At 38.9% G+C, this 25,483-nt stretch overlaps 1 protein-coding gene across 4 annotated transcripts in view; it reads right to left on the bottom strand.

Annotated features, from left to right (window-relative positions):
* The window catches only part of cacnb2b (calcium channel, voltage-dependent, beta 2b), a 34,788-nt gene extending 10,593 nt beyond the window's left edge, over positions 1–24,195 (bottom strand). For 2 of the 4 annotated variants that reach the window (XM_027014552.2, XM_027014560.2), the window contains exons 1-2: positions 23,801–24,195; positions 5,030–5,107 (exon numbers count right to left, since the gene is read on the bottom strand). In XM_027014552.2, the coding sequence (XP_026870353.2) occupies positions 5,030–5,107; positions 23,801–23,848 (126 nt within the window). In that variant the 5' untranslated portion in view covers positions 23,849–24,195. Of the gene's footprint in view, positions 1–5,029; positions 5,108–12,488; positions 12,918–23,800 lie in introns of those variants that run through there. The other 2 variants (XM_027014569.2, XM_027014577.2) reach the window with 1 other exon arrangement.
* Positions 24,196–25,483: the final 1,288 nt, after the last annotated feature.

Raw genomic sequence — 25,483 nt, 5'->3', positions numbered from 1 at the left:
TACTCCACTGCTGTGCTCCCTTCGTTGGCTTCCAGTAGCTGCACACATCAGATTTAAAACCTTGATGCTTGCCTACAAAGGCAAAAATGGACCAGCCCCTTCATACATGAGGTTAACGGTCAAAGCTCGATTCGTACCTCGAATACTTCGAACCTCAAGTACGGCTCGACTTGAAATACCGTGCTTTGGGTCTCATGGAAGACAAGCATGGAGACTATTTTCTGTCCTGGATCCAAGGTGGTGGAATGAACTTCCACTTGCTGTCCAGACAGCAGAGTCCCTTGCAGTCTTCAAACGCAGACTGAAGACCCATCTATTTGTGGTATATTTAAATGACCACTGACCCTTCTCCTACATTGACTAACTAAATCAGTACTTATTGTAGGGTATTGTTTATTACACTGATGTGGTCTAACAAACTTTAGTACTTATTGTTTATTGCACTTATCATTGTTTAAGAGAGACCTTATGTATTTTGTACTTATAGGCATCAGCAGTGGTCCCTGTATTTCTACAGTATTCTAGATCATTGGTATATTGGACTCTAACTTACTGCACTGGCCAGGATGTATTCTGAGTAAATGACAAAGCACTTTTGTAAGTCGCTCTGGATAAGAGCGTCTGCTAAATGCCGTAAATTTAAACGTAGTACATCTGTCTTTGCTGTAAATGTGCATGCACAAATGCAAGCATATTGCTTTCACTCACAGCTCACACAACCTAAAATATTTAATGTTTACAACAAGGACAAATGTGGCAATCGAGCTGTTAATTGCTTCATTTTAGAAGGTGAAAAAGGGCAAGCTGACTGAAATAGGACAACACACTCCCTGTTCAGTGAATTAATTAAAACCCACCTTAGGGAGTATGTTAATGGAGGTGTTCACTGACTCTTCAAAAACTTCAGAGACTGGAATCTGGAACTACAGGGAACTGCTGGTCAGATTCAAAGTCTAGGTGATACGTTTAGGGTTTTCTGTTGGGTTTTTTGTCATTTGTCACATTTAGCTAGAAGGGCCTTATTAGCGTTCAAATGTTTACAAACAAACAAACAAAAGGCAAGCTATGAAGTCAGAGCAAAACATCTTTTGCTGATTTTGCTCTGATTTTTTCACAGGAAAATCACACCTCCAAAAGTAATGGGGCAAAATTTGTGTTAGTGAAATTTGGTATCACGTTCTGTGTACATTGTACATTGTACACAATGTACATTGTACATTGTCTACATACATACATACACAACCATATACATTGTACATTGTGTATATAAACATAATGTACATACATTGTTGTACATATATAGAATATATATTCCTCTATGCACCCCTGTTTTCTTTTTCCTCAGTTTGGACAGAGCACTCTCAACCATTTCACTACGAGTTATATTGTGTATGACTATGTATGTGACAAATAAACCAAACTTGACTTGACTTGACTGTGGGTAAAAGTTTGAAACAATTAGGCTATTTAGACATATTTAAAAGTAAATTCTTGATGATTTCACAAAATTATTTTGAAATTTAGTTCCCGATTTTAAACCTTTTGTCTCTCAGAACATGAAAGAAAGTTCTTATAGGCTATAACTTGTGTGTCCTAACTTGAGCACAACTTAGATATTAAATATTCGATGCCTGCTGTATGTCAAATTTTCTATTAGCCATATTTATAAGATCTCCAAGTACACAAGTTAATGAGCCTGTTCTTGACCCTGCTACCTCTGATCTCCCTTTGCTTATCCTTTTGGTTGTGTGTCTGTGCACCTAAGGGCAAATTTATCTAGCATGTAATTCTTGACTTTCATTTTCAATATACTAGGACTACAGTCAGTGTTCAGAGTTAAATTTATAGTTAGTTAGTGTTCACATATTAGCGTTGTGATTATTAACTAACTGCTATCATTAACATTAGCCTTGTTAGGTATACTGTGTGTACATGTCTATAAGCTTGGGTTTATGGATGCATAATAATGAATAGTGTTACTTATTGGTATTAAGCTTGTTTAGCTCATAGCTTACATGCTAAGATGTGCACCACCATATGAGTTTATCAGCTAAGATGTGTGCCATTTGATTGGTTCTGCCTTTAGAACCTCACATGGCTCAATCCACTGACGGTACAATCCACTTTAAAAATTTATATCTGTACTTGGGATGTTACATTAACCCCAAATGGGTTGAGGAGTATAATCAGTCAATACAAAAATAAACTGTAACACTTTACATTAAGTGTTGACTAACTAACATAATAATGCATTAGCTAACATGAACAAGACAAAAAGTAACACATTAAAAAGAATGAACTAATATTAACTAAGCATATAACCACTGCATTAATTTATGCTGTTTTCATATGAAATATTGACTAATTAACATTAAGTAATGCATTTGATTACACGAACGGCAAGTGAGGTACTTCATTAATAATGGTTAACCAATGTCAAGTAAACATGTTACAATTACATTAGTTCCTGTTCTTGTATTTTATTCATGTGCAGCAGTTATACAGAATGGTTGGAAAAGCTGTCTTAAGTAATATCTTAATTGGCTGGAATGACACTCAAGCAGTGGAAGCTACTAATTTGTTTCCACTGTATTCTTGAGTGATAAAACATTTACTTCAGCCTAATGCTGTTCTTTCAGTTCCATTCAGTCATTAAAGTTTAGTTGCTTGTCGGGGTTTCATTGTGTCATAGTTCATTGTTGAGGTGGTTCAGCTCCTTTTTCACCTGTTTGTTGCTTGCTTTTGCTTAATGTTACCATGCATATGAGTGAGTGTGAATTTGAAATTTTTTAGGAAGTCATCATGCATTTAGAAACTGTGAATATAAACATGACTGTATAAACAGCATTTTTTAAAAACAAATAATGCCTTTGTAATGCATTACTAACATCTATTAAACATTACTAAACATAGACAATATTGGTTTTCACTTGACATCAGATATATTAAATTCACTGAACAAGACGTTATAAATGTTAGTAATCACGATTGGCCCCTCCTCAGCATCCTGTCATCATGGTAATCCTGTCTCATGCTTTTCTTTACTCCCTTGTTTTGGTTCCATTCCTGTTCCCGTCCTGGTTTTGGTTTTCTCTGTCTCATTTGTATCACCTATTCATTATTAGGTCTCATTAGTACATGTAAATATACCTTGTTTGTTCAGTCATCTTGCTGGTCATTGTGATTCCATGCATCTGTCGTGTTTGCGCTGCCTGTTGTTAATCTAGCCTCTCTTAGGTTTGCTGTTCTTAGTTGGATGTACTAAGCCCTGTCTTATTTAATCTATCTGTGGTATTTGTTCTATCCTGTTGTGTTATATCCTGTTTTTTGTGTTCGTTTCATTGTTATCTTCTTTGTTATGTCTAGAATTCGTGTTGGACGTTTATCTGTTACGGACTACCATGAATATGACCCTGATTTTGGATTTGTCCTTGATAAATCTCGCTCCTCTCAGCGTGTGTGTCTGCTTCACAATTGCTCCACGTCACACAGCATATATTTGGGTATTAATCAAATGTGGGTATTAAAGTCTCTACCCAGCTGTCAGAGCTACTATTATAACTGATGACCTTCAATGTAGCATGAACCTTACATGATCCCTTATTGGCAGAATTTGCAAAATTACAATATTAGCAATAATAACTATTTTCAATTACTCCTATTCAACCCATTTTAGCCTAGCTTAAATGCTTAAACTCCATTATCCCCAAATTTTACTGGAAAAACAAACACCAAGAATTAAACTAACCATGTTACAAAAATCTAAAACGCATGGAGGTACTGAAGCAGTCTTTTCAGTCTTTTTTTCGAATAATCACCTACAGTACATCATCAAATGGATAAAGCCCATTCACTCAGACGAACCTTGGAGGGAAATGGACCAATACCTAACCAGTGAAATCCAAATCTCAGACTTACTGTTTATCAGCTTAATACTCAAACACCTCCCTGTTTAACATGACTGTATTGCACTTAATACAGTACCAAAATATTCAAAGAGTACCCTACCATTCACACACTGCATACAAAAATGATTTAAAATGGGATTCATAGACTTCAAAATATGCTCACTACATACCCCTGATAACTACACTCATGCAATACAGTACTGTTAATTAACCACAGTACTGTAGAGCCCATCCCACTACCCCTATCTCTCTGTCTGTTAGGAGACATATAATTATCAAAGTAAGATTAAAAAGGAAAACAGCAGAATACTTCTCATAGCACTAACTATCATCATAAAAAGAGCCCAGATGAACTAGAAATCGAGGAAGACTAAACTTTACTCACTGGAAAAACTTACATATAGATTATATATCAATGGATCACTAAAAACACAAAAAATCTAATTCATTTCGACCTGGTCAACATTCATGAAATTCCTACAGTAATATTCCAAATTCAGATTCAACTACACCCATTAAGGAACAATAAAAGCCCTCCAAACAATTACCAGAATTTAGTAATCTTCTGCTGGACTCAGTTCTCTTAAAAATTCATACATACACAACCACTCCACATATCTGATCTTTCCATAAACCACCACACACAAACATCAAATAATAGTATTAAGAACAGTTATTATCTGTAGATTGACATATGTATAAATGTTGAATGCCAAATATGTATACACTCATTTTTATTATTATTTGTTTCCTTTATTTGGTTCTTTTTATATTTTTATTTTATTTTGTTATTATTGTTGTTTTGTGTTATTATTTATTTTTCTTTCTCTATATCCCCCACCTTATTGATGACCTCAAAGATTCATGAAATATGTATTATTATCAACCAAGAATTACAGGTTCTCCAAAGGGTGGCAGGCAAAAAAAGTAATGGAAAGTAATCTGATTGTGTAGTTATATTCAGCTCAAATTACACAAGCTTTATTTGTATAACTTCATAATAATGTAGAGGTACTCAACTTGTACAGAGGAACAGAAGACAAGCTATTGGCCAGTAATACAGACCTGACTAAGACATAGCAAGCTGCTGTCTGTCTTGAGTCTGTACAGTTATAGTGTACCTTGGCCTTCTCAAGCTGAACCTGAGCATTCTTCTCCTTTTCCTCAGTGGCCAATGAGTCCTGACGGTCCGCCGCACCCTGACAAAAAAATAAATAAAATAAAATAACACAAGCAAAAGTAATGAATTGCGATGGTGACAAATCACATGATACACCCAAGAAAAACAAAACATAAATATACAAGAGAAAGAGGAAGATAAAACAGTGGTCTTCAATGAAACCTGACAGAAATTGTTTGTTGGATACAGGGAGTGGCGCGGTTAGTAGCAACTTGATAACACAAAATTCAGTTTCCTAGATTTGCTGGACAATTCTATCCATAGATAGAATTCATATGCAGATGCAATTACACCTTTTCTAAAAGGAATGTCTTATCTTGTTAGTCTGCATTGACAAAGATGTAGTAGTTCTCCTGTCCAGTTTTTGGGTTGCAATGCTCCTGCTCCTCACCAAGTCCAGTCTGATGTGTCTGGTGTCTGGTGTTACCCCTGCTCCAGAATTACCTATTTGTCTCTGCCCATGTTCTGCTCCTTGTGTCACCCCTGGTTCAGGTGCTCAACACCTTACATCATCTCTAAAAATCCTCCTGCACTCACATCCTGCACTCTCATCGCTAACATTACATATTGCTCCATATAGACATTACAATGCTAACATCAACTTATAGTATGGGATAAGCAAGATGGTTTAAACCTACTTCAAATAAACCTTACCTAATATTACTCTAGGTAAGTATACATTTTACCCAAATAAATGAAATACTTTGGAATATTAAATCTCTCATAACCAACATCAATAAGTATAAGGGTTTACTAAGGGTTCAATAAGCATAGCATTTCCACCAAACAACCTTGGAAAGATGTAATAATTTTAAAAATAATGCGGCAAGATCTACTGCAGCACAGACTCAAAGGTTAGGGTTAGCTATTCAATCCCCAGTTTCTTTCTTTCATTCTCCTTACTTTATGTTTGAGAAAGTTAATAAAAATGTTAGGTTTGACATCTGTATGATTACAATCATTAGATACCTCACAAAAACAGATGGTGTGATGTCTGCAGGACAAAGCTGCCATCGTTCTCTGCCATACTCCTCATTAAGAGATACAGGTGTGTGTTTGTGAGTCTGTTTGGTGTTCCAGTCAGGCTTACAAGGTCTTTTCCTGGGCTTTGGCACAACTGTTTCAAGTTTCAAAACAGTTTCTTAAAGCCAAGAAAACTATTTATTTTAATTATACATGGAATATCTTACAAGATGAATTAATGAGTTATGAATAACAGCTAAAAACTACAAATCCCATGAGATGGCCACTCTATGGCACAAAGTTTAATTATAATCTGGTCACAATCTGATTGGGCGTTTAAGTCTAACCAATGAACCCTTTTACTGTTATTTAGCAGCACATTAGCTCCACGGTACCCGTGTTAGGTAAATACACTGGTTATCGCCACGATAATAAAATGTGATTCTTATCACATTAGGCAGTACTGACAAAAATAAAATCCCTGGGCTAAATAAAACGTATGGTGAAATCCTTCATCATACATTTTATATCTAAGGCAGTGGGCTTTTGCATTCCTAGGAAGTATGTCTCAAAACAACTCAGTCGTATAGTATAACCTGTGACAGACACCTATTGTACTATGAGTGTACTGTGATTAAGCCATATTCAAAAAAAGAGATTTATCAGGGTTTTTAATTGCTTAAACTATCTGTGTTTAAGCCTACTTATATGCAAAGTAGGCTTATATATATATATATATATATATATATATATATATATATATATATATATATATATATATATATATATATATATACAGTTTTAAAGTTAAATCTATTAATGTTTTGATATATGTGATTATGAATTAGGATACACAATTTTAAAGGTATGGGTTGAAAAACTGTCACGGAACACACCCCTCTCACTGTCAAGTGGTACGGCCTGCCACATGCAGTGGGAGTTAATTGTTTGTCTTGTTTGTAACCACACCCATGTTTAGCACACCTGCACCTGGTTTAGTCTTGTTATGTTGTCCGCATTTAAATGGATGTAGGCATGCGCTTAGTTGTCGGTCATTGCCTCTGTTCACGTTCACAGTAATTGTTCATGTTTGTGCCTTTCGTCCACCATCTCAATGCCTGTGTTTGTGTTCACCGCTTGTGTTAGATGTGAATGCCGATGTGTTCAATGTTCCTCAATAAATGTCTGTCTCTGTCGAGTGATTCTGTACGTCCTGCTCCTTTCCCTGTGGCACTCAGGCCATTACAAAAATCTTTTAAGTGCATTGTGAAACCATTAAAACAAGGCAAAATGTATAGCGGCACTGGCCAGGGGTCCAGAGAATGTTAATAGTAATTCATACTAACTGTCTCCATGCTTTGACGTGAGATGTTTGAAAGGATTCAGTAGTAGCTTTCATCCATACGATAAGGAGTAGGTTAACATTTTTACAGTACATTTTTATTCTTTGATTTTTGATGCTATTGTGAGATAGGTCGGAGACCCACTATACTTGCAAATGATTACACCATTAAGTGTGAGCAGCAAAAACCCTAATGTGGAAAAATAGTACTAAATGAATTGATTTGATAAGTTCATTTTATTTGAGAAATATGGTAAGAACATGTATGCATAACACTTCGTCCTTGGAGAGACTAAACAACAAATATGAATAAAACAATCTAGACAATAGAAATGGTATGTAATAAAAAGAGAGATTTCATGGGAGAAGAAGAGAGAGGGCTCTATCCCCTGAGGAGTCAGGAGCTGTGTTTTTGTTTACTCATGTCTGCCACAGACGTCTGCTCACCCAGCACCAAGTCTTCTGCCACTAAGTGTCATGCAGCATGCTAAACTAAATCCTGCTGAATTATTAAAGAATGCCCCACAGAAGAATTCTGTGTCCACAGCTCTCCAAACCTATACTTAAAGCCTAATTCAATTACATGGACAGCAGATAGTGAATTTCCACAGGAGTTATTCCAGGTAGGTTCCATTTCAATGTTGCACTTCCAGACGATTCTAAATATGTAATTGTAAGCTTGGCTGTCTAAGCCAGGCACCAGTGTGTTCCCTCACACATAGTGGTTGTGATTCTGGCAACTAGCTAAACTCTGGAAAATCATAGGGTTTTGAGAATTAATATAATGTCCTTGGAAAAAAAAGACATTAGGTGAAGAGTTCAATTAAGGCTCCAGAAAATTCAAGGATATTGAAGACTGTCATAGCAAACATATTTGCTACCCTATAACAGTGGCCTGTGAACTTGCTTTCTGTCATAATAGATAGATAGATAGATAGATAGATAGATAGATAGATAGATAGATAGATAGATAGATAGATAGATAGATGTTCAATGTTGTTCAAAGTAAAAAATCTGTGCTAATTTAGATGCCAATCACTGGATAATTTCCATTTTTCAGGCCATTTTCTGTAAACCCTTTCGATGGTTTTACATGAAAATCCCAGGAGATCAGCAGTTTCTGAAATACAGCCCATCTAGCACCAACAAACAAAGTCATGCTCAGAGTCAATGAAATCACCTTTCTTTCCCAGTAGGTCAAACTTCAGCAGGTCGTCTTAAGCATGTCTACATCTAAATGCATTGACTTGCTGCCATGTGATTGACTGATTAGATATTTCCATTAATGAGCAGTTGAACAGGTGTACCTAATAAAGTGGCAGGTGAGTGAATACAGGTTTGCTATTGTCTCTGAAGTAGCATTTCATGCCACTCTCCCTCTCTATTCTTTCTCTTTCTTCTTTTGAGTTTCAAGCAGCTGCAATGTCGTTCCCCGGAAAACTTCACATCATTGTAATTTACTGTCATCCATGTCCCCTAGGTAACTTAATCAATGAGCTTGACCCACTCCTGAGTCAATTCCCCATTGATAGCAATCTACCCATTCTCCTCGGTGACTGCTACAGTCAGACCTACTGTAGCCATCTTGTCTCCTACTGCTGCTCTTTCCACCCAAGGAGGCTGAGCTTTCTCTTGACACTTTGTACTCTTAAGGTGGTGTATAAATATACAATATAAATACATTTGAGTTGACTTGATTTGCTGTTGTGACCATTTGACCTCACTCTCATCCAGTCTCCTCTCATTCACAGAACAGGCAACGTTCTGGACCTGATATTCTGCTGACCTCCCTAGCACTGGACATCACAGTCACATCCACCTCTCAAATCATCACTTTCTCCCTCTCTCTCTCCCCCACTCCCCCTCCTTCTGTCACAACCTGTGCATCCTTCCATCCTTCCCTCCGCCCCTGCTTCTACTATCTTGTCGACCCTTCCTCACCCCCACTCTTTTTCTTTTCTCCTCTGAGTACAGCTACTAATACTTTCCACTCTACACTCTCCTCATCAGTGAATCTTCTGTGCCCTCTTTCCATCAGATCTACAAGATCTGCCTGCCCCCTAACTTTCAGATGTACTGTGTCTCAACCAATTAGAACTAAGAACTGCAGAGAGACAGTGGAGGAAATCTCAACTAGACACAGACCATCACTCATACCAATTTCTTCTTTCCAGGATCTAACTGGTAGTAACATCTGCAAAATTATTCTACTACAGAAAAAATAGAATCATCAACATCTGATCCATGTAAGCTCTTCACTATTTCTTCTTCTCTCCTTAACCCTCCCCTTCCTCTCTTACCTCAGAGGATTTCATCACCTTCTTTGAGGAGAAGGTTGCAAGAATATGCCATCCAAGTCCAAAGCCTGATCTATGCCTCGAGCACTTCGATCTTGAACTACAGCTTAGCTTGAAATGCCATCCTTCAAAGTCCCTCACTGTCTTCAAACGCAGACTGAAGACAGTATTAAAATTGTCACTAATCCTAAACTTACTGAAATATAACATTATCTTGCAATAGCCTGAATTGTACTACTATTGATTGAACCCTCTTAGCAATTATTGTTGTATTTATTACATTAACAGCATTTAGCTGATGTTTTTATCCAAAGCAAATTACAGTTATGACTAAGTACAACTTGAGCAATTGAGGGTTAAGGGCCTTGCTCAGGTGCCCAACAGGGGCAGTGCTTGAACCAGCTGTCTGATTACTAGTCAAGTACCTAAACCACAGAGCTACCAATGCCCATTTATCATATGCACTTAAAATATTCATTTTGCAATTGTTTCTAGGTATCAACATTTACTCTTGTATCTAGCAGTACCTTAGGGAAATGGTATCTTGGACTATAACCTATATTATTGGCTAGAATGCATTTTATGAGTAGATGACAAAGCACTTTTTAAAGTTTCTTTGGATAAGAGTGTCTGCTAAATGCCATAAATGTAAATGTATACATTGATCTGCCAATAATTAACATTTCTTAGGGGGCTTTTTGTGTCATTTACTTGCTTATTCTGAAAACTGTTAATTTTATCTACTACTGTGTTCAGCCACTATTACAATGCTTTATGATATAAGAAATATATCATAAATAATATGATATATAATAAGACCCATAAATGATAGGACAACTCATCTCTTAATAAATTCTGAATGACAAACATTAACTTCTGAAAATTAGGCAGGACGACTCATACTGATGACCATTAGTTGCAAAGTTGCACTCATTATATCTACACCATTTTTACTATATTAGTAAGAATTAGAAATATAATATAATTAGTAAGGATGAAAAAAATATCATGTGTTGTCACTAACTTCAGAAAATTAACATGAGTAAGATGTTATAGACTTCACCTGTGGCAAGTATAGCTACTAGTGGGATTATAACACAAGGTTTTAAAGAGGCAATATGCAGGGATGCCCTCACTCCCCACATCTATTTGTCATATTCATAAAACCATTAGCTGCAACAATGTCAAAATGAGAAAATCAAAGGAATTCATACATAAAAGACCTATAATAAAATTAGTCTATATGCAGATGAAATTTCAGATTAATTGGTTTTATTTAATCAGTTCAGATTAACACCATTAATTGGTCCAAATCCACTAATTCATCACATATTTGGGCATCAAAATTTCACCCCGGCTGTCAGAGTTACCCAGTTTCAATTACAACCTTCGTCTCAAAATAATAAATGAGGATCTCCAACAGTGATCTCCAATTTATTCTCAATGACACCTATTCAATATTCAATGACACCTATTCAGATAAAGTTTTCTGATCAAATAAGTGAAAATTATGTCCTTTACCATTCCAGTACTAACTGTGTTAGTGTATGGTGCCAGAATAAAGAGACTGCAGAATAAAGCTTTCTGCATGACTTTGATTTTATTATGTGAATATATTCATACTTATAATCTACCAAAATGGCTCATTTAAATGTATTTTAGAACTAGCAGGTTATCCGGTATACAAATAAAACACTGCTGAACATGACATCCTGCAGTTTAAATTGATGTCTAATTGTTGATAAAGATTATGGTTTGATTAAGGCTGCTAATAAGATGTATACTATTGTTATAATAATTATTAGCATTATTATTGGTAGTTGTTATGTAATGTTGTTGTCATTGTTGTTGTTGATGACAATCATGAAATAGTTGTCACTATGGTTATAAGATCCTGGAAAAGCTGTAACCCAACTTCCCTTGATGCTGCCCAGTACACAACATGTTCATCATAGTGGGAAACCTGGATAAGACATTTTAAGTAGTCAGCACAAATCTCTCTCTTACACTTTCTCTCTGTCACAGTGCCACAAATTGTATTTAAAACATACAGTATTTTCATTCCATTAACTGTAAGACCACCAATAGTAATTGCAACTGAGACAAAAAAAAATGTGCAGACAACAAGGTCACATTGCCCTGATGAAAGAACACTCATGGCAGGTTTTACCTACTGGGTAATCAGACTCTACACAGGGATATTGGGACCTGGAACCTTAATGCTTTCTGTCACTGCTTAACACTAATAAAGCCTTATTAGCGTTAAGCTGTGACAGAAGGCAATAAGGTTCCTTTCCCAATGACAGTTCCTAAGAGGCATTTGCTATTCTTAATATCTGGAACCTACTGCAGAGTCTTGGACACAATAACAATAGTTCTTATCTTGTATATACAAAATAATATACTTGGGGGTAGAGGCTAGGAATCTTGACAGTATTTCAACACTTTTAAAAGTTAGAACAACTATTTATTTAAAACAATCCTATTTATAGTCAAGTCTGCAGATAATGTTGTTAATAACCAGAGCCAGTGACAAAATTGTGCATCCTAATTGTTTGTTTGTTTGTTTTATTCATTGTTGCTCGAAGAAATCTCGCTTATCACCAATAACCAAGACTGTGCATTTCTGCCCTGATGTTGAAAGAGAACGACAGGAGAGATCTTAGTCTGAGCGCATAGTCCACAGCGAATAAAAGCAATGAGGATTACCACTGAACGCAACAGATGGCACTCTCCTACCTACAGCATCACTCACTATTTACACACATCACAATACAACACAAGGAGACATTTTTTACCTTTTTCTTTGGTGGCATACCAAATAAATCGATTGGCTTGTCGTCCCTCCACGGTTAATTGCGTTAGTAAACTGTTTATAATACCATCCCGGGAGGTCAGAATAACGACTGAGAAATATCCATACGTTATCTTCTTAATCCACTTCGTCCCAGGACTGACGGACAACTTCTCTGAGTCGGGCTAAATACGATTTACTAGGGATTTTAAAGCAATTTCCCCCGCCATCACGTTCCGCTGAAAGCTATCGAAACTAGCGCGAAAACTACGCGAAACGATCATCAAGAAAAACCACGTACCAATGGCCAGTGAGCAAAGCGTGTCACAGTGAGTGTGTCGTTACTCCTAAGGCTCAGGCTTATATACCGGTCTGGCATCTCTTGCTCGCAATACTATCTTCCAACCTTAGCTCGAACTAAGTCTGAACCTAGTTCTCCGACCCCCAGGCTCAGTTGTGTCGGTTAGGTTTTAAGCCACCACTGGCTTCTGGACCTGTTAGAGAAGTGATTATTTTGAGTATGACCCGAATAAAATATAAAAATGTAGTTAATAACTTGGCGCCGTTTTCTTCAGTGTTAAATAACGCATTAACAAATAATTTACATTTTTATTTTATTTTATTATTTTATATATTTTATCTACATTTTATTTATATATATATATATATATAAAAGCAAGTGTGCCTTTCTTATTCAATGTGTATGTTTGTTACTTGATGTGTTTGATTATTTTGTTACCATAAACATCTTGGGGATGGGGTGTGTGTGTGTGTGTGTGTGTGTGTGTGTGTGTGTGTGTGTGTGTGTGTAGAAGAAAGAATCCTGGACACTCTGAGGATAACAGATGGACTGTGATTTTCCATCAAGGCTCCAAATCCCTAGAGACTTTATTTTGGTGTCCCGAGAAACAAATGCAGCTTTATACCAGTGTTACATAACAGGCCAAGCTGAGAACACTTCTGTGTGGAGAGCATTCTGGGGAAGAGACTACAGGTGGATGATTATATGACTAACATCATAGAAATATGGTACCACTGTGAAGTTTGGATACCATGTTTTTTTTTTTAAATCAAACTATTACTAAAGTCCTATACTTGGAGTCTGTGTTTTTTTAATTTTCCCTGTAGTTTAAGACAGTTTAAGTACATAGCAAAATACATAAAAAGATTATAATTTATTTTGCACATATCCAGACATACATCTCAGTTCTCAAATGCAAGTTTATAGCCATGCAGGTCTATTACATGTGCAAATACATGCACACATATTTCTCTGTAAGCCTCTTAGAGAAGGGTAGATCTGTTGTAAAGCTGTGCTTTGTAATATACAGTTGCAAGTGGGTGGGTTGCCCATGCGTGCATTATTGGTGTCCCAGCCATTGCCTTACATAGGCTCGACTACACACATGGCAATCACATGAAGAAGATATCTGCCTAAGCCTGAAAGCACACCTGACATAATAATATCCCTCAGATGGAAGACTGCTAACTTTGATTTAGGTATCAGTCTGGACTGGAAAAATATGAATTCTGAAAGATACAAACTGTGAAGGTCTTGTTGGAATGATGGCAATTGTTTTGGGCCCAGGTTCAGAAAGAATATTTCAACATCTGTCTAAGGTCCACTTTATTGCACTATTGTTAGATAATGTCTGTGATTGACAGGAATCCTCCAGGAGAGTTTAATGTTTGTTTTCTATGTGTGTTTTCCCCAGTAATCCTTGCTCATGATACCATGCACTATGTCACATACATAACTGAGGGGTTTACGGCATTTTTAACTGCACGTCAAGGTCTGCAAGGACAAGAGCTCACCATTTCCCTCGGCTGACACAACAATAGTGATTGTTGTTGAACCTGCTCACGAGCTTGGCCAGTGGTGGAGGGTTGCTGGCAGGCTCCTGATGTCTACATTAATGACAATGGCACCGTGAAGCTCTCAACTCTCTCAAGACAACTGGTGAAACTAAGTGAGAAGTGCAGAAACAGCTCTGTCACTTTAACATCACTCTAAACGATCACCACCCTTAGTCAATAAGCAGCCAGAAACTAACCATTCACCTAAAAATCCTTGACATCTGCATTACAGCCACTTGCAGAGAGGCACCTCAACCCGGGCCTCACAACTGTCCCTAATTAGGAGTAGAAGCTTTCTCCAGCCAATGACCTGAACATGCCAACCTTTGTACTTCACACCCAGGAGACATTCTTATTCTCACCCAGGAGACATTCTTATTCTCACCCAGGAGACATTCTTATTCTTGGGTGTTTTGGGCATGGCTGTGTGGAGGAGAAGCGAGGCATCCTTCACTTCTCTTCAGTTTCAGCATCCGCTGAGCTCCAGGTCCCCTTCAGCTCCACAAAGTGAATTGCACTACTACCAGGCTTTACAATTGTTCTGCAGCCCAGAACCATGAGCAACCAAACATCTTGCATAGCTCAGAGTCTGGTCCAGCCCAGTCCAAATGATCACATACATGGGTCTGAAAGTCAATGCTGAAAACAAGCCATTAAGGAACAAGTAAGTGTCACACTAATATCTTTGTTTGCCTTTGTCCACCTTTACTTTCTCCCACTTAAGGTTAGCTGAATGGAGATTTAGAGAGAAAGAGAAAGGGAAAAAGGTAGGGAAAGAGAGAGAGAACGAGAGAGGGAGAAAGGTAGAGAAAGAGAGAGAAAGAAAGAGAAAGAGAGAGAGAAAGAGAGAACTGAAATGCCCCATCAAAGGCAAGATAGTGTAGGTACAGAAAACGTAGGTACAGTTTGTGTATACCGTTCTTCTTCAGCATGTGTATTACATGCTCCAATCTCAGAAAATATACTAAGTGGGAAACACAATTAGCACTTACAATGAATGAAACTTGGATTTCATACTGAAGCAAACAGCAGACAACTAAACACCTTGCATCTCATTTTGAAGGGTTATGTGTGGACTGAGTCTCGGCCCAGTGAGAGGTTTAGCAACGACAGCTATAACTACTGAACCTAAAACTGGATGAGTTTCATCATCCGAATTTTCCAGCATTTTGCCGTCAGCTATGTGAAATTTATAGGACTGTATTTTATAAACCATGTCCTTGTCAGAGAAAGAATAAAACCTCTGAGTATTTTATATAGGAGTATTTCATGAAGTCCATGGATAAACTGCTGGTGCACTATAAATGTTTCCATGTGTGATAGGCCATTATCAGTGTTAAAAAAAAAAGCATAAACAGGGATTGAGTTGGCGTATGATAAAAGTGTGTCATGGGTCATACGGTGCCATGTCCCACAGAGCAGCACCACAGGTCCTCTGGAGCTTTTTAATTTACAAGCTATGGCATGTGGGAATAACAGAAAGAGCTCTTAACATAGGAATGCCCTTTACCTGCTTTACCCACACTGGCTGTATCCAAAAGGCTGGTCTTTGGGGGAGTGGTGGGTTTGCGAAAGGGACTGGGACAGAGACAGAGACAGAGACAGTGAGTACTGGCTGAACCCCAAAAAGCTGGCCTTTGGGGAGTGGTGGGTTAGAGAGAGAGACCAAGAGATTGAGTACTAGCTGTACTCAAAAGCCTGGAGAGAGACAGAGACAGACAGACAGTGAGCAATGGTCATACCCAAAAGGCTGGCCTTTGGGGGGTGATGGGTTTGAGAGAGAGAGAGAGAGAGAGAGAGAGAGAGAGAGAGAAAGAGAGAGAGAGAGAGACAGAGAGAGCAAAATTGATTTAGAAAAGAAAAAGTGAACAACAGAGAAAAGCATCCTGCAGTAGACCACTGCCTATACAGCTAAACAAGCACTTAATATAATTCAGCCTCTCTCTGCCAAACAGAGGGCAAGCAGAACGTAATATAATGGTCATAGGAAAACACTGAAATGTACAATAGAAAAACTCAATTTTCAACATTTTTGCCATTAAGTAAGGCACTGAGGCTACAAGCCAGAACCATTTCAATGATAATGGCTAGGCCAATTAATTCAAGATAGAATTTATATCCATCAGTGCATGTTCAGAAACTAAGTGTGCTTTGGTTTGTCTCATTGGATTATCATTTGGTTGGTTAAGGTAGGCTCTGAGTTCATTTACTTTTGCCTTAGATTCTGTGAAATTCAAGGCTTGTTGTCTAAACCTAGCTGTTAGTTGCTTGTTAGCTGTAATTACTACAGGTGTAATTTCGCCCTGACTTTAGGTGTGAATTGAAGGGCGGGCTTAGCACTTATTGAACTGAATTAAATTAGGACGGTAATCAACATTTGGAGAAGGTTTGGTGGTGCTCTCAATCAGTTCATCTACATCTCACCTACAGGACTTCACAAACTCAGCTGAGTATCTTCTCGTTATCTCAATCTTTTATCTCATACATCCACAAATCAAGCATCTGAAACGTGTTTCACAATTCCTGTCCACATATCCCACAGATCTCATCGATGCAGTCATAGACATCACAATCTCAGCAACCTCACTGACTCACAATGCTCGGCACCATCACATATTTTGGTGGCAGGAGGGCTCTGAAACTGCCAATCTGCTGTCCAGAAGGCTGACTTCATCTCAGCATTAACATCCCTCCACTTCCTGGCAATAACAGAAACATGGATCACCCCTGAGAACTCTGTGACTTCGGCTGCCCTGTCCTCTGCCTTTTCATTCACCTATTCTCCGAGGCGTCTCGACAGGGGGGGTGGCACAGGTTTACTTTACTAATGTCTTGAGAATGGCATTTCACTCCACTTTCCTTCTCTACACTTTCCATCTCCTCTTTTTAATTTCATGCCATTACAGTGTCTTTCCCCACCAAACTTCTTATCATTGTCATCTACCACCCTCCAGGTTCCCTAGATCACTTCATTGATGAGCTCGACATCCTTCTGAGTCATTTCCCCATTGAAGGAAATCCACTCATTCTCCTTAGTGACTTCAACCTTCCATCAGACAAACTGCATTCCTCCTGCATCCTTCTGCTGTTGACAGCATTTGACCTCACCCTCAACCACTCTTCTCCAAAGCGGGCAATGTTCTGGACCTGATCTTCACCCATACCACCACAACATCGGACATCGCAGTCACCCCCCTCCACCTCTCGGACCATCACTTTCTATCCTTCTCTCGTTCCCTTCCTTCTCTTTCCATCCAGTCCTCTCCAATAGGTTCCTTCTCCCTCCGTCGCAATCTGTACTCCATAACTCCCTCTTCCCTTACTTCTACTATTTTGTCCACCCTTCCTCACCCTGACTCTCTATCCTCTATCTCTTTGAATACAGTTACAAATACTTTCATTTCTACGTTCTCCTCATCAATGAATCTTCTGTGCCCTCTCTCCTCTAGACCTGCTAAGTCCTCCCCACCTGCCTCCTGGCTAACAGAAACAGGAGAGAATGAAGGACTGCAGAGAGACGGAGACAATCTCACGTAGATTCAGACCTCAGCTCATACAAGCCTCTCCTTTCCAAGTTTTCACTGGAAGTAACTTCTGCAAAGTCATCCTACTACAGAGAGAAATTTGATCCACGCAAGCTCTTCACTATTTAACCCTCCCCCTCCCCCTCCTTCTTCATCTCTTACTCCTGAGGATTTTATCACCTTCTTTGAGGTGAAGGTTGCAGCAATCCACCAGTCCTTTTCCGCTGTTCCCACTCCTCCAACCAATGTGCATTCCACAACATCCAACTCTCTGCCTTCTTTTTCTTCTCTCTCTTCAGATGAAATTCTTCAATTCCTGACTTCCAGAAATCTGACTACATGTCCGCTGGATCCAATTCCTTCCACTCTGTTCCAGACAGTCGCAAGAGATCTGCTTCCTTTCATCTCTGTCATCATCAACAACTCCTTATCTTCTGGATACGTGCCTACTGCATTCAAAACCACCAGGGTGTCACCAATCTTAAAGAAGCCACACTCAACAGCTTCAGCATAACCAATTACAGACCGGTATCACTTCTCTCTTTCCTCTCAAAAGCCCTTGAATGAGCAGTTTATAATCAATTGTTTCTTTTTCTCACCCCGAACCAGCTGCATGATCCCAATCAGTCTGGCTACAAACTGGCACATTCTACAGAAACAGCCCTCATAGCAGTGGCTGAGAATCTTCATGCTGCTAAAGCTGCCAAAGACTCATCTGTTTTGATTCTTCTAGACCTTTCAGCAACTTTTGACACAGTGAACCACAACATTCTTCTCTTTGTTCTCTCCAGGCTTGGTGTGACTGGCTCTGCTTGGAGATGGTTTCAGTCCTATCTGGAGGGACAGTCCTATCAGGTGACATGGAGAGGATCCACATCCAAACCATGTAGACTCTCCACTGGTGTTCAACAAGGCTCAGTATTGGGCCCCCTTCTCTTCTCTTTGTATATTCGTTCTCTTGGTGATGTAATATCTTCTCATGGCTTCTCCTACCACTGCTATGCCGATGACACTCAATTATTTCTTTCTTTTCCACCCTCTGACACGCAGGTCTCCAGACATATCTCAGCATGCTTGAATGACATCATGTCATGGATGACAACCCACCACTTGAAGCTCAACCCCAGTAAAACCGAGCTTCTGTTCATCCCAGGTATTCCCAACCCTTACAATGACCCCATTGTTTCCTTTGAGAACTCCCTGGTATCACCATCTGAAGCTGCCCGTACCCTGGGCATAACTTTGGACAACCAACTGTTGTTCTCAACTCATGTTTCTAATCTAACCCGGTCTTGCAGATTCCACCTTTGTAGCATAAGAAGGATGCCACCCTTTCTCTTGCAGTAAGCTACCCAGGCGCTTATGCAGTCTCTTGTGATCTCAAAGCTAGACTACTGCAACTCGCTACTTGCTGGTCTTCCTCTAAGAGCCATCAAACCTCTACAACTTGTCCAGAATGCAGCAGCATGACTGGTCTTCAATCTTCTGAAGTTCACACGTTACTCCACTGCTGCGCTCCCTTCATTGTAGCAGCATGCATCAGATTTAAAACCTTGATGCTTGCCTACCAAGCCAAAAATGGACCAGCCCTTTCATACATGAGGTTAACGGTCAAAGCTCGATTCGTACCTCGAATACTTCGAACCTCAAGTACGGCTCGACTTGAAATACCGTGCTTTGGGTCTCATGGAAGACAAGCATGGAGACTATTTTCTGTCCTGGATCCAAGGTGGTGGAATGAACTTCCACTTGCTGTCCAGACAGCAGAGTCCCTTGCAGTCTTCAAACGCAGACTGAAGACCCATCTATTTGTGGTATATTTAAATGACCACTGACCCTTCTCCTACATTGACTAACTAAATCAGTACTTATTGTAGGGTATTGTTTATTACACTGATGTGGTCTAACAAACTTTAGTACTTATTGTTTATTGCACTTATCATTGTTTAAGAGAGACCTTATGTATTTTGTACTTATAGGCATCAGCAGTGGTCCCTGTATTTCTACAGTATTCTAGATCATTGGTATATTGGACTCTAACTTACTGCACTGGCCAGGATGTATTCTGAGTAAATGACAAAGCACTTTTGTAAGTCGCTCTGGATAAGAGCGTCTGCTAAATGCCGTAAATTTAAACGTAGTACATCTGTCTTTGCTGTAAATGTGCATGCACAAATGCAAGCATATTGCTTTCACTCACAGCTCACACAACCTAAAATATTTAATGTTTACAACAAGGACAAATGTGGCAATCGAGCTGTTAATTGCTTCATTTTAGAAGGTGAAAAAGGGCAAGCTGACTGAAATAGGACAACACACTCCCTGTTCAGTGAATTAATTAAAACCCACCTTAGGGAGTATGTTAATGGAGGTGTTCACTGACTCTTCAAAAACTTCAGAGACTGGAATCTGGCACTACAGGGAACTGCTGGTCAGATTCAAAGTCTAGGTGATACGTTTAGGGTTTTCTGTTGGGTTTTTTGTCATTTGTCACATTTCGCTAGAAGGGCCTTATTAGCGTTCAAATGTTTACAAACAAACAAACAAAAGGCAAGCTATGAAGTCAGAGCAAAACATCTTTTGCTGATTTTGCTCTGATTTTTTCACAGGAAAATCACACCTCCAAAAGTAATGGGGCGAAATTTGTGTTAGTGAAATTTGGTATCATGTCCTGTAGGTAAAAGTTTGAAACAATTAGGCTATTTAAACATATTTAAAAGTAAATTCTCGATGATTTCACAAAATTATTTTGAAATTTAGTTCTCGATTTTAAACCTTTTGACTCTCAGAACATGAAAGAAAGTTCTTATAGGCTATAACTTGTGTGTCCTAACTTGAGCACAACTTAGATATTAAATATTCGATGCCTGCTGTATGTCAAATTTTCTATTAGCCATATTTATAAGATCTCCAAGTACACAAGTTAATGAGCCTGTTCTTGACCCTGCTACCTCTGATCTCCCTTTGCTTATCCTTTTGGTTGTGTGTCTGTGCACCTAAGGGCAAATTTATCTAGCATGTAATTCTTGACTTTCATTTTCAATATACTAGGACTACAGTCAGTGTTCAGAGTTAAATTTATAGTTAGTTAGTGTTCACATATTAGCGTTGTGATTATTAACTAACTGCTATCATTAACATTAGCCTTGTTAGCTATACTGTGTGTACATGTCTATAAGCTTGGGTTTATGGATGCATAATAATGAATAGTGTTACTTATTGGTATTAAGCTTGTTTAGCTCATAGCTTATATGCTAAGATGTGCACCACCATATGAGTTTATCAGCTAAGATGTGTGCCATTTGATTGGTTCTGCCTTTAGAACCTCACATGGCTCAATCCACTGACGGTACAATCCACTTTAAGAATGTATATCTGTACTTGGGATATTACATTAACCCCAAATGGGTTGAGGAGTATAATCAGTCAATACAAAAATAAACTGTAACACTTTACATTAAGTGTTGACTAACTAACATAATAATGCATTAGCTAACATGAACAAGACAAAAAGTAACACATTAAAAAGAATGAACTAATATTAACTAAGCATATAACCACTGCATTAATTTATGCTGTTTTTATATGAAATATTGACTAATTAACATTAAGTATTGCATTTGATTACACGAACGGCAAGTGAGGTACTTCATTAATAATGGTTAACCAATGTCAAGTAAACATGTTACAATTACATTAGTTCATGTTCTTGTATTTTATTCATGTGCAGCAGTTATACAGAATGGTTGGAAAAGCTGTCTTAAGTAATATCTTAATTGGCTGGAATGACACTCAAGCAGTGGAAGCTACTAATTTGTTTCCACTGTATTCTTGAGTGATAAAACATTTACTTCAGCCTAATGCTGTTCTTTCAGTTCCATTCAGTCATTAAAGTTTAGTTGCTTGTCGGGGTTTCATTGTGTCATAGTTCATTGTTGAGGTGGTTCAGCTCCTTTTTCACCTGTTTGTTGCTTGCTTTTGCTTAATGTTACCATGCATATGAGTGAGTGTGAATTTGAAATTTTTTAGGAAGTCATCATGCATTTAGAAACTGTGAATATAAACATGACTGTATAAACAGCATTTTTTTTAAAACAAATAATGCCTTTGTAATGCATTACTAACATCTATTAAACATTACTAAACATAGACAATATTGGTTTTCACTTTACATCAGGTATATTAAATTCACTGAACAAGACGTTATAAATGTTAATAATCACGATTGGCCCCTCCTCAGCATCCTGTCATCATGGTAATCCTGTCTCATGCTTTTCTTTACTCCCTTGTTTTGGTTCCGTTCCTGTTCCCATCCTGGTTTTGGTTCGAACGTCAATTACGGCTCGGCTTGAAATACCTTGCTTCAGGTCTCATGGACGACAAACAGACTATTTTCTGTCCTGGCTCCAAGATGGTGGAATGAACTCCCACTTGCTGTCTGGACAGCAGAGTCCCTTGCAGTCTTCAAACGCAAACTGAAGATTTGCAGAATATTTAAAGGATAACTGACACTGCTCCCATATTGACTGACAAAATGAATACTTATTGTTGGATATTGTTTATGTTGTTTAACAAACTCTAGCACTTATTGTTTATAGCACTTTATCGTTGTTTAAGATAGACCTTTATTTTGTACTTCTAGGTATCAGCATTCATCCCTCTATTTTAGTTCATTGATATGTTTGATTCTAACCTACTGTACTAGGATATATTCTATGAGTAAATGACAAAGCACTTTCGTAAGTCGCTCTGGATAAGCGCGTCTGCTAAATGCCGTAAATGTAAATTTAGAAATCTGTCAGTGCAGTGAAGTGCCTTTGTAAGAAACCTATGCATGTGAACAGGTCAATGGGGGATTTTTAAAAAGTTGAAAAGTTTACAGGTCACTTTATTGTGTAATGGTTTGTTACATCTAAGTAACATTTTAGAGGTCATTTACTTGAATAAGGTCACACAGTACTGCATATTAGTCAACTAATTACAGTCAAAGCAGAGGACATAAAAAAGGTGGAACAATCTACTATCCGAGCTCATTCTACCGTATAGCTAGCAAGTGCTAGTGTTATTGTTTGTTTGGCAATTTTCAGCATGCAACATATCAGTATTAACATACCAACTCTTTTTCTTTTTTTTTTAAACTAAGCACTGCCTCACGTGAGCTGATCTCTAGTGCTCTAGTCACACCCTTACACGCGCTCTTGGAACCACACTAAAGCCGTAGCAGACGCGTCTCCAAAACCGTGATGACAAAGCTCCTCCTAAATTCTTTTGCCGGCACTTGACATCTGTTTGATGACTTCATGTGTTCGCTGGCAACGTAAGTATATCTAGTACCTGTTAGTTTTTGACAGTTCCCGAGCCAAGCGGGCAGTGACTCACGCGCCATCTCTTTTCCACATTGCAGTGGATGTAACTAACGCCACAGCTGCCTCAGTGTAGGACTGAATGTATTCATAGCAATCCTGCCCCAGCTCTTTGCGAGCAGTGTAACCACATGGACAAAGAATAAATTCAATGTTTACTTCTGTCGAATTCACAGCAGGAGGGGGCTGAAGTATTTACACGGTCTGGCTGAGACACACAGGTGAGTCGCAAAGAGATAAAGACCTGAACATTTGCCCTCTCTATAACAGGTTGCCATTATGACATTGACAAAAGTCCCGTTCCATGTTCACGGCAGTTAGCGCGCATGCAGCATCAGGAAAGTAGCTTAAGCATCTTATTAGCTATATTACAAAAATTAACCCAACTTTGAGCATCCACAATTTTCCACTTTCAGATTTTTCTGATATATCTACATTTGCTCTGTATCTCATGAGCTTTTTTTAAGCAGCATATTGATACAGTATAAGGCTGCTGAGCTGAAATTATGTCTATGCTTTTCGCCTCATCTTGGGTTGCCCATGGCAGGAGTTTTTGGTAACAGGTTACTCACGTAGGTGGACTGTACTCTCCGCCAGTGTCCCAGACCACAGCAATGCATCAAGATCACATCCAGGAGTGTAAGAGGAGGGCACAGCAGAGCAGAGGTTCTGGTCACTTCACGTCTGAGAAAGCAACCTAGTCTCCTGAAGGAAGATCCATAAGATCAGTGTGTCCAGTGAAGGCAAGTGTCTGCCTTGTCCAGATGCTCTCTGCTCATGCTTGCGGCTCACAGACAAGTGCAGAAGAGAGCAGTTATTCCTTTGATGACTTCAGTATGCCTAGTGCACCAAGTGTTCCTTTCTGAAATATCATTTCACAACCTCTTCAAGCTGACTTTTTCCCCTTAAAAGCTTTGTTGGTCTACAGACATTCACTGCTAGCTTCAAGCGTGCATATGTGTGTGTGTGTGTGTGTGTGCGCGTGTGTGTGCGCGTGTGGTGCTCCTGCTTACTTTATTTATTTCTCACACACACGCACACACACGTGCGCATGCGCACACACAAACCATGGCTCAGAGTTTAGGATTGATACACGGCAGTGTAAATGTCATTTTCCTGTCTGACTTTCCCTGCGTCAGCCTCTCCCTCCCATTCAGACCAATCAGAGCTCAGAGCAGCGCCACGTCTCTGTGAGCTGTCCTGTCTCCAGTCTACGCAGGCAGAGGCTTGAGCTTAGACTCCTCGCTGTCTCCATCCTTCTCTCTCTCTCTCTCTCTCTCTCTCTCTCTCTCTGTCTCTCTCCACACATTCCTCTCTCTCATTTGAGCAATCTCTCCCTTTCACCTGATCTCCATACAACAGTAAAGCCTGAAGCTGTGTGTATAGGGTTTATAGAGATTAATATGGCACCCATAGTTACTTCTGCTGTTTTTCTCCCTTCATGTCGCAGAGCCAGCAGTGCAGGAGATTTCAATGAATTCAAATGTGGCACCAGCCCCAGTGTCTCTGCTCTCCTCCAATCACACACACAAACACACACCCACACACATATACAGACTTTCTTCTGTCATTCACATCTATCAGTTCACTTGTTTCATCTGGGTTCCGTATCAGTGCATCTGTCCTTTCCTTTGTCTTCTTTATTGTTCTCTGTCTTCTGTTGAGGAGGAGGGCAAGATCACATATAATTTCCTTTTCTGCATCTATTCAGTATGCTATCTGAAGAGGGTTAAGATGAACAAATTAAAATTAAAGTTCCTTTTCTAACAGCTGTGGGAAACACTCGAACAGTTCCACCCTGCTCAAAGGCACCATTTAAATCTCCACGTCATGAGATTTAAGGTGACAAGCAACTCAGAAGGTATAGCTGCCAACTACCAATAAGAGAAAGCTGACTTTTCATTTCAGGTTCAGATTGGCCTGATCTCGCAATCCTGCAGCTGTGGCCTCAGGCAAGGTGTGGGCCCCACATGGTAGTTTGTTCAAGGGCTGATATAATGTGGGACACTTGTACCCTATTCCTCCAATCCTTTCCAATAATGAGAATGTCTTCTGCACTCTCTCTAAATGAAACAAAGATGTAAAAAATGTTTAGATGGGAATACAATTACAGAGAAAATATTCTGGATTTGCACTGTTTATGTGTTACGAGGTTTAATAGGGTGGTGGTGGCCTGGTGGTTGGGCTGCTTGACTTGTGATTGGGAGGTTGCTGGTTCAAGCCCTGCTGTTGGGCCCCTGAGCATGGCCCTTAAC

This window comes from Electrophorus electricus, chromosome 19 (genome assembly GCF_013358815.1).
Source record: "Electrophorus electricus isolate fEleEle1 chromosome 19, fEleEle1.pri, whole genome shotgun sequence".
Classification (NCBI taxonomy): Eukaryota; Metazoa; Chordata; class Actinopteri; order Gymnotiformes; family Gymnotidae; genus Electrophorus; species Electrophorus electricus.
This window is presented reverse-complemented; position numbering and strand designations above follow the sequence as displayed.